This window comes from Helianthus annuus, chromosome 4, assembly GCF_002127325.2.
Source record: "Helianthus annuus cultivar XRQ/B chromosome 4, HanXRQr2.0-SUNRISE, whole genome shotgun sequence".
Lineage (NCBI taxonomy): Eukaryota > Viridiplantae > Streptophyta > Magnoliopsida > Asterales > Asteraceae > Helianthus > Helianthus annuus.
In genome coordinates, this window is record NC_035436.2 from 77,988,699 (window position 1) to 77,998,297 (window position 9,599).

At 37.0% G+C, this 9,599-nt stretch overlaps 2 protein-coding genes across 2 annotated transcripts; one reads left to right on the forward strand and one right to left on the reverse strand.

Moving 5' to 3' along the window:
• Positions 1 to 3,179: 3,179 nt before the first annotated feature.
• Positions 3,180 to 5,797, forward strand: LOC110936617 (peptidyl-prolyl cis-trans isomerase CYP20-1). Its single transcript, XM_022179023.2, has 7 exons — positions 3,180 to 3,406; positions 4,167 to 4,245; positions 4,515 to 4,562; positions 4,670 to 4,693; positions 5,052 to 5,234; positions 5,323 to 5,398; positions 5,490 to 5,797. The coding sequence occupies exons 1-7, from the start codon at positions 3,341 to 3,343 to the stop codon at positions 5,626 to 5,628; spliced, it is 615 nt and encodes a 204-aa protein (XP_022034715.1). The 5' UTR covers positions 3,180 to 3,340; the 3' UTR covers positions 5,629 to 5,797.
• A 1,487-nt stretch (positions 5,798 to 7,284) lies between these two features.
• Positions 7,285 to 9,252, reverse strand: LOC110936618 (inositol 3-kinase). Its single transcript, XM_022179024.2, has 2 exons — positions 8,222 to 9,252; positions 7,285 to 7,579 (listed from the first exon to the last, which is right to left on the reverse strand). The coding sequence occupies exons 1-2, from the start codon at positions 9,068 to 9,070 to the stop codon at positions 7,388 to 7,390; spliced, it is 1,041 nt and encodes a 346-aa protein (XP_022034716.1). The 5' UTR covers positions 9,071 to 9,252; the 3' UTR covers positions 7,285 to 7,387.
• Positions 9,253 to 9,599: the final 347 nt, after the last annotated feature.

Here is a 9,599-nt window from a genome sequence, read left to right on the forward strand (position 1 = left end):
CAGATGATTAGTTTTCAAAGCGGATTCAAAATTTGTGCTCTTATTGTGGTTGTCACCTAAGGATAAGTGACGGTATTGTTTTAAGACTAAACACGAGATAACTCGCGTTAGGGTCCTAGGAAGGTTATAGTCTAGGTCAAAGCATCACTAATAACCTAATTCCCTATAACCATTGGCTCTGATACCAACTTTTCTGTCACACCCCGACCACGTAAAACAACAAAACGTGGCGGAAACGTCGGGGAGTGTCGTAACAGAATCATTGTTTCACAACCATAGAATAAATAATTTTGTTTTATTGAATAAATGAACTTATTGTTTAATACAATCAAATAAGTACAACTATTATCTTTCAAGTTTTAAAGTCGCTAAGGCACGAGTCCATCCTATGTGTAGCTTATATCATCAATCATCACAAAGCAGCACCTGAAACATGTGTAAAAATAGGTACGTCAGCATAAAATTGCCTGTGAGATACATAGGTTTTATTGTATTTAGGATTCATGACTTATGATTTTAAAGAAAAAGTTTTTAATAAAAGTAGTCATGATCCTTGTAAAAGGTTTTCTTTTATAAATTATTTATAAGAAATCAGATGACATAAAATAATAATACATAGGAAATTAAATAAGTAAATAGAATAAGTTTGTATAAAAATATATTGTTTGAAAAACAATATTTTGATAAAAAGATTCATAGTATATATAAAAATATACTTTGGTTTTAAGAAAGTTGAATAAGTAATATATTAAAATATATTTCAGTTCTAAAACCGTTTACCCAAGTGTACTAAATAACGCCACGGTATGTAATGCGATGAAAACACTTATATATAAGAAGTACCAGCGGCGTATCTACCATGTTTTCATCACATTACACCCGTCCCGTTATCTAAACACTAACCAAAAACCAGTCATTAAGTAAATAGTATATTAACCATACTTTAGTTGGTAAAATAAATAAGTTTTCAGTAGTATATCAAAAGTATACTTTGGATTTATAAATAACATATTAAACTATGCTTTGGTTATGAAAATAACATATTAAACTATGCTTTGGATTTTGAGAATAACATATCAAACTATGTTTTAATGATTAACAAAATATATGTTGGTTTTGTACAATATGACATATGAGAGCATATCAAACTATACTTTTGGGAGTATAACTTAATATACAAAAATAATGTGATTTAAGAATTCATTCAGACCTAGTGCATCAAAATACACCTTTGAGACTATAGAAATACCACAAAGGAAATTCCTATTTATATGGAGAAACAAATTGGTTTCAGACATTCCATGACAACAGGAATGGGGTGTCAAATCCTATAGCGCTATATCATACTACCAACCGGTCTGGTGAACAAAAATAAGTACTATTCCAACAATTAATTTTATAATCTTTGAGAAATCAGTGTTTAAACCATAGATAATCATTCATTTTGTTAAAAGATAAGTATTAACATGTATAATCAATTATACTTTAAAATCATGAAAATAACAGATAGGTACACATGCTTCACCCTAAAACAGTTGAAAACAGTAAAAGAGGGGACTATGTACTCCTAAAAATTGTTAGTGACGTGGAAGCGAATAACGAGTGGTTTCAAGAGGGCTTGGACGGGAGAATGAAGAAAAGTTTCACGGCGTTGCAAAAGGTTACTTCTGCGATTAAACAACTTGCAACCGGTAACCCACCAGACAAAAACGACGAGTATTTAAATATGGCTGAAAGGACCTCTCATGAGTGCCTTGATTATTTCTGTCAGACGCTCTGTAGAATGTATGCCGGTGAATTCTTACATAGACCAACGAGCCACGACGTTGCGCTATTGTATCAGGCTCATGAGGAGAGACATCACCTACCTGGTATGTTGGGTAGTCTGGATTGTACACACTTCGTCTGGAGAATGTGCCCCACAGAATTGCGTGGACAATATATGAGAGGCGATCATCAATACCCGACAGTTATGTTAGAGGCGGTGGCGTCTCAAGATTTGTGGGTTTGGCATGCTTTTTGTGGCCCGGCGGGTTCACAAAACGACATCAACGTGCTCCAACAATCTCCGTTATTTCTTACTCAACGAAACGGAACGACGCCAAATTGTCCATTTCCACTTATACAAACGCGGGTATTATCTTACTGGTGGGATCTACCCTAGCCGGTCCGTGTTTGTGAAGTCTTTTTCATATCCTCACATCCCGAATGAAAAAAAGTTCAAGAGGCAACACGAGGCACAAGAAAAGATGTGGAACGGGCGTTTGGTGTGTTAAAGGCGAAGTGGGGAATACTAAATCGTCCAATGCGTTCCAAAACGGTGAAAAAGATAAGGTCCATCGTGTATACGTGCATTATTTTACATAACATGATTATAAAAGACGACGGAAGGGCGATAGCACCGGTACACATTCAAGATCCTCCAGTCGAACCCGTCTTCGATGATACAGCTTTTAGCGAGCTCATTGACGAAGAAACGCATTGGAGGCTAAAACACGATCTCGTTGAGCATCTTGGACGTTTAGATCTACCTCACCTTGAAGTGAATTCCGACGACGAGTAGTTTGTTTTTTTATTTTTCTAGTTTGAATGTAATTTTTATTTTTAATTTAATAAAATGTCTTTTATTAAATTTTATTTAATTTTTATTAATATTTGTTTAATTTATAAACATGCATAATTACAACAAATAAAAAAAACAAAAAAAAAGTCTCCCAAGAGAGGAGTGCCGCCATCAAATTGAGGGTGTGGAGGAAGTTAAGGGGGGAGTTGACGTGGCGCGTGCTGATTGGGTGTGTGTAAGAGAGATCACTCCCCTAAGAGCATGTGTAATGGGGCTCCATATACCGCCCTTTTCTTTCATAAAGCCCCCATAGCGCCCCGAACACCAAAACGAGGGGCGCCATGTTTCAGAAATTTGGGGGAGGCGCCATTATTATCACGGCGTTTTGGAGATGCTTTTCAAAATTGGACCAATCACAAAAAAAAACATGGGTTTTTATATCACTACGGGCTCTAGTGATATAACGCCCCATAAAGCCCCTGTGTGACGTGGCACGACACGTGTCGCATAACGTCCCACAAAAGGCTTTATGACTACGGATGGCCTAAGAGACGAGTTCCCCTCTGACCCTTAACATAAATAAATGATAGAATCAATGGGGTTAGATTTTTATGCGTGCAAAGTCAGGTCGTTAACTTATGAGTAATTTTAGATTACTCTAACCAATCAAATTCCTAGAAACCACATCACCAGAAACGTGTCACAATCTTATTGGCTGACACTACGTCAATTCTCATATAAACATCGTCAAAGCCGGCTCACTCCGTCGTCACGAAAATGAAGTCGCCATCAGCTTTACTCTTGTGCTCTCTACTCCTCATCGGAACCCTAGCTCTCACTCAGGTAATACTAAAATTCTCATTTACTTCATCTTTCTGTTGCCATCAGTTTAGTTGATCATTGAAGCGATCTATCAGGTTTTGTAGATTTGATCTTTTTCAAATTTCTTATTGATTTCAGATTGTATCGGATCTGTTTGCTTCGATCAGCTTGTTTTCTTTCTTTTTGTCATTTTTCGTCGCTCAGTTGTAGATTGAGTGTTTGTTCTTCAAGCGTGAGAGTGAAATAAGGAATTTTCCTATGCTTGATTGTGCGGTTCAATTGTTTGTTTTCAGTTTGATCTTTTGGTTATTATGATCTGTATGACACACTGTTTACTGAAAAAGTAATTTTTTACTTTTTTTTTAAATAAATAGAATTAGGAGGCTACTCTGGATCATTTCTTCTTCTTGGTAAATAAAACATACACTGTGTTATAGAAATGAGATATAAAGTAGTTAAACAAGTTGTATTAATATTTAATACTTATTAAATGAGATATTTAATAAAACCCGACAAGACACGATTTGACAGCCCTAATATAGCTGAAAAATTGCTTAAACCATGAAACTTGTATGCCAGTTTGAATTGAAACTTGTATATCATCTCTATACATGCAAAAGTTCATATGAATGTCCCTTATGTGGTTTTTATCTCAACTTCTTTATGTTTTCATCACGTATTTGAGCATAAATATCATATTATCATGCTTCGTTCTCTAACAACCCGACCCGACCTGACGGATATGATTTAATCTGAAATTTGAATTTCATATTCTTTGCAGGCTAAGAAATCAGACAAAGATTTGACTGATGTGACTCACAAAGTATATTTCGATGTTGAGATTGCTGGAAAACCTGCTGGTATGCCATAGCTTTTCACTTTTTCCTTTCTAACATCAATACACGGGTCATTGTCGTCATCTTAAAGCATCATCATATATTATTGCATTCAAATGCCTTGTTTTCTGTAAATAGAAATGCTTTTCGCCCTAAAATCTTTCTTGTTTGATCCTAACACTATACGCATATAAATCAATGTTATGTAAATGAGATAGTCGTATATGTAAATTAATTATGTAATATTTGAAACATAACATAAGCTAAAGATTGTATGCACTTGTTTCTCTCAGGAAGAATCGTTTTTGGTCTTTTCGGAAATACAGTTCCTAAAACAGCAGGTATGATGACTAATTCACTCACTTTCCTTATTACGTTAAATTGGAGGAAACATGTAGATAGAGTTTTATGTATGCTTTACTAATTTTAGTTCTTTTCATTGCCGCAGAAAACTTCAGAGCGTTGTGCACAGGTACGCTAATTGACTCATTGTAACATCCTATGCAAATCACACATCAGCCGTAAACATGATAGAGTTTTGGTTCATAAGAAATGTCTGACCTCAAATACCACCAACCCGTTTTGGGCGCATTGGCTGTGGATAAAGGGACCGCATTTAAGCGTTGCCTGGGTGGAAGTTTTCACTCTGGTAACCAAAAACAAATCCGTAAGCTAAGCTTTTCATAGGCAAAGCGGACAATATTGGTTGGTACGAGGGGTCAATTGTTACGCTGATACTGTTTTCCTCTGATACTTGAACTTCCTAATTCGATAATTTGAATATCTCAACAACATTATATTATATATGTGTTCATTTCTAATCATCACAGGGGAGAAAGGAACTGGGAAGAGCGGGAAACCTCTTCACTACAAGGGAAGCGCGTTCCACAGGATTATCCCGAGCTTCATGATTCAAGGTGGCGATTTCACACTTGGAGATGGGAGAGGAGGAGAATCAATCTATGGAGAAAAATTTAACGATGAAAATTTCAAGATCAAGCATACTGGACCAGGTAAATTATCGATTAACCGGTTCCATAAAAATAATAAAACATGCAAATGATGCAATCGAACATTCAAGTTGACAAACTAGGTCTGCAGGACTATTGTCAATGGCAAATGCTGGAAAAAACACCAATGGGTCACAATTCTTCATCACAACAGTCACAACCAGCTGGTAATTTGCATGATCATTGAACGTATTTTCATTTTTATGGTTGGTTAGTAAATCTGTATTTTCATTAATGTGGGTTGTGAAATGTTGTTAGGTTGGATGGTAGACATGTTGTGTTTGGGAAAGTGTTGTCTGGGATGGATGTCGTTTACAAGATGGAAGCTGAGGGAACACAAAGCGGATCACCAAAAAGCAAAGTTACAATTGTGGATAGCGGTGAACTACCTTTATAATTATCTTTATGTTTTAGGTTTGTTGACACCGTTTTTCTTGTTCTCAGAGATGTTAATGTTGTGTATCGGGCATACATCTTCGTTTTAACTAAAACCTTTTGAGTTTAATAGTGTTTTCCATATGTTATGAATATGATCCATCTCGTATATGAAGATGTGTTCTGTTTTTCATCAAAAAACATGTTGAGTACAATACATGTTATGTTTGTTTACATATTTAGTTAAACAACATCAAATAACATGTTGGAAATATTTTCGAAATGCACAAATGAATGTGTATTTCTATGGTAATTCTTTTGTCCCATACACAGAAGTAGGATGAAACTTAAAATGGATTTTTACAAGTGGTAAGCTTTCTTGCGAGGTATGGATAACTCTAAAAGGTGCAAATCACCTTATATGCCTACAACCTTACTGTGGAAGATGGGGGTAATGTGATGTTTTGATGATGCACTTTTCACTTGAGAGTTGCCTTTATATTTTCGATTGGTTCAATCAGAAAGTGTTCATGTTGGTTCAGATGATTTTGATGATGAACTGAGAACATTCGAGATTATACACGAATGATCCTTTTTTGACTCTCTCTGACTATGTATGATTTTGTCCCATAAGAGTGAGCTCGAGCTTTTAGACAAATTTGGCATGTCAAAGTCACTATCCTAAAATATCGTATGAAACTGTGTACTCATTCGGTATCTAGAAGTAGTGGACCATGTCGAATGATAGTGTAGGTCCAGCGGCAAGCTTGAACGAAAACTCGGTGGGGCCGGGCTCTTAAAATCCAAATCGGTAGGTGTACTCGTAAAAATCCAATATTTTACATTAAACAATCAAAAATTTTCAGCAAGTAAAATCCAATAAAGTTTCGCCCATGTGTAGGCCGCTCTAACATTGAAACCAAGGATCACTTGAATATACTAGATTGATGGACCTTGGTCGAATGTTGATTTAAGTGGTGAACATGGACGCAAGGGCTCATACCAGAGGATGAATGGTCATTGTACGTTGTGACATTACAATCTGTGATGCCAAAGATGTTGCAAAGGTACAATGACACAATAATACAATTCACCTAGATAGAGTCAAACCTGAGGTTTTTTAGATGAGTTTCTAGGATTGAGCCCAAATTTTGAAGCAGCTGGTCTCGTACAGCTCATAGATAGCTAAACTTGTTTACCCATTATTAGTGTAAATTAATATCACAATTTACAAACATCTAAATTATTTAAAAAATGTATATAGGAAAAATGATAACCCGAGTACCCAACATAGCAGTTAAACAAGTCAATCATGAACCTGGCCCGTTTTGCTAAAGTGTTAGTTGTAAACCCAAACCTGTTTAAACTAAACTCAAACCCACAAATTCAAATTTCAATCTGCATTTCATGTTTTAGTTTATGTCAACTATTTACACTCCCTCCCATACAATGCCTATTTACACTCCCTCCCATACCATACAATGCCTTACCATTCAGTTTTCACTTGGGAAGACTGATATCAAGTACCCTTTACCCTATACACATTCATGAACCTTAAAACCCCCAGGTTAAAAAGAAAAAAAAATTATGATTTATTTTTTAAAACTTAGCTGTATATAAAAAATCTTAGTTCTAAAAAGTAACTGGCAACTTTTTCTCAATTTAAATTCCTAGAAAAAGAATGAAAGATGAAACCTTTGTAATTACCATTTCAATGCTCCCTTATTCATACATACAGCTCTATTTAGAACACAAACAGATAACAACGTGGTACACTATTTTTAAGAAATAACATCTGTGTACCGCATGTCGGGATCAAGAACATGATTAGGAGAAACTGTCTGTGTTTTTATTAGTTTGGCAGCAACTAGCGATGCAATAAACTGTTCATGACCGCTCGTTTTTGTAAACCTTGATTCGTCATCATGTCCATCACGCTGCATTTTCCTCGCGTGCACCTCGTCCTTGACTTTCTGCAAGAAGCAAGAGGGAGATGACAATAGAGTTATGTGCAAATAAATATAAGACTTAAAAGATGGAAAATTTTGCAATACCTTCGATTGTAACATCATTAATATCATAGATGTCTAAAAGTAGGTTTTTAAAGAGATCATATATTGCAAGTTGAAATTCAAAATCACATTTGTACAAGTTTAAAGAAAGGATGGTCACGTCAGCCGGAAAATGTTATAACCTTCTACGAACAAAGCCCTACACTGTATTTGTCTATAACATTGTCACGTCACGCAAGGTTATTACTTTCTATGAGCAAACGCCTACCAAGTATTTGTCTATATGAGTGTCGTCCATATACATATCTTGGTTTTAACCATGAGGTGCTTATCTCTTTTACTACACTTCTTTTATCAAGTAAACACTTATAACCAACTCCGCTAGTCTAGTCGGCTACTCATCCTTTTTGCTATTTATAAACCAAGACGCGCGTCTTTTAAATCAAGATATATAATTAAAGTATTAAACTATGTCTAATAAAGAATGCATTTCAACTACCAAATCATCAAAAAACTTCTAAACTTCTTGTTTTTATTCATAATGATGCACAGCTACTAATGAATCTTAGAACCCAATGCAATGCAATGCAACCAAAAACCAACCTGCATTAACCTCACATCAAACTCCGGCAACCCGATCTGCTCAACGGTCAAGGACCCAAAAAAGTTCCCAAGCACGGCCGCATCAGGAACGGCCAATCCCTCGACTAAACCCGCAACCAAGCCACCCAAAAAACTATCCCCAGCCCCAGTTGGATCAACCTGAACCGAGGAAAAAGCCGGTATCCTCACCTCACCATCCTTCCAATACACCGTACACCCCTCCTCTCCACCCGTCACCACCACACAACAACTCTTCCTCACCTCATCCACATCAACGTAAGGCACTTCTTCAGCCGAAGCTTTTAAAAACCCGATTCGACTAACTAACCGATTGAATCCAGTCTCTTTTAGGCTCACAAGCTTCACAGTCCCATCACTTTCATCAAAAACCCTAATTAACGCCTGCACATCAACCAAAACGACGTCGCACAACTCCACCATTTTCTCTAAAGTTTCCGGAACAATCTCCCCTGCAACTCCAACCGCCAAACCGAAACCGAACCTGACGTCATCATCCGGTAAATCCGACGGTGAAATCGGGTCGGACGACCTGATCCGTTTCAGGATCCGATCCTCCCCCCGGATATCTGCTGGATCAGAGTCGAAATACGCGTGGAATACGGCGGTTTTTCCGGCGATGATTGGGGGGTGATTGACAGTGGTGGTGTAGGCAAAATCGGAGCCGGCTTTGGTGACGTAAGTGAAGGGGAGGTGGAGGCCGTCGAGGACGGCGGAGATGAAGGCAGCGGCGCCGCCTAGGGTTTCGGCGAGAACGGCGTTGTTTTTGATGAGGACGTCGTGGCAGTAGTTGCCGACGATTAGGCCGTGGGGGGGTTGGTTTGCTACCATTGTGAGAGGGGTTGATGGTGGTGAATTTTGGGGGTTTTGTGGGAGATCATGAGTGTATGTGGTGATGGAGGTTGAAGATGGTGACGCGTGGTAAGGGGAGAGAGGGTGGTGGAAGGCGGTGGTGGTGTTTGTAAGGGAAGTGGTGGTGCTGGTTGATTTGAATAAGTAGTATTACAAGTTTAGGATATTGGTGTTTTTTTTTTTCTATAGTTTTATAGTAAACTGCCTTTTTTCAATAAGGTTCGATCATTTTTACCACTTTAGTTTAAAACTTAAATCTTTTGTAACTAGATTTTTGTGAATTCAGTTTTATTGCCATTTTGGTTCAAAAATGAAATCGGGTCATATTTCTTAAACTAGATCATGCTATTTTATCTTTTTCCTCAAGGACAAAATGATCATTTTTTTATTTTATTTGAAGCTTTTATTATTAAGTTCAACTTCTATAACCAAACAAATTTGAGATTTCATATCCACTCATAAAACCCACATCATAGTAACTTCAAAAACTGGCAAACTGAGTGATCGG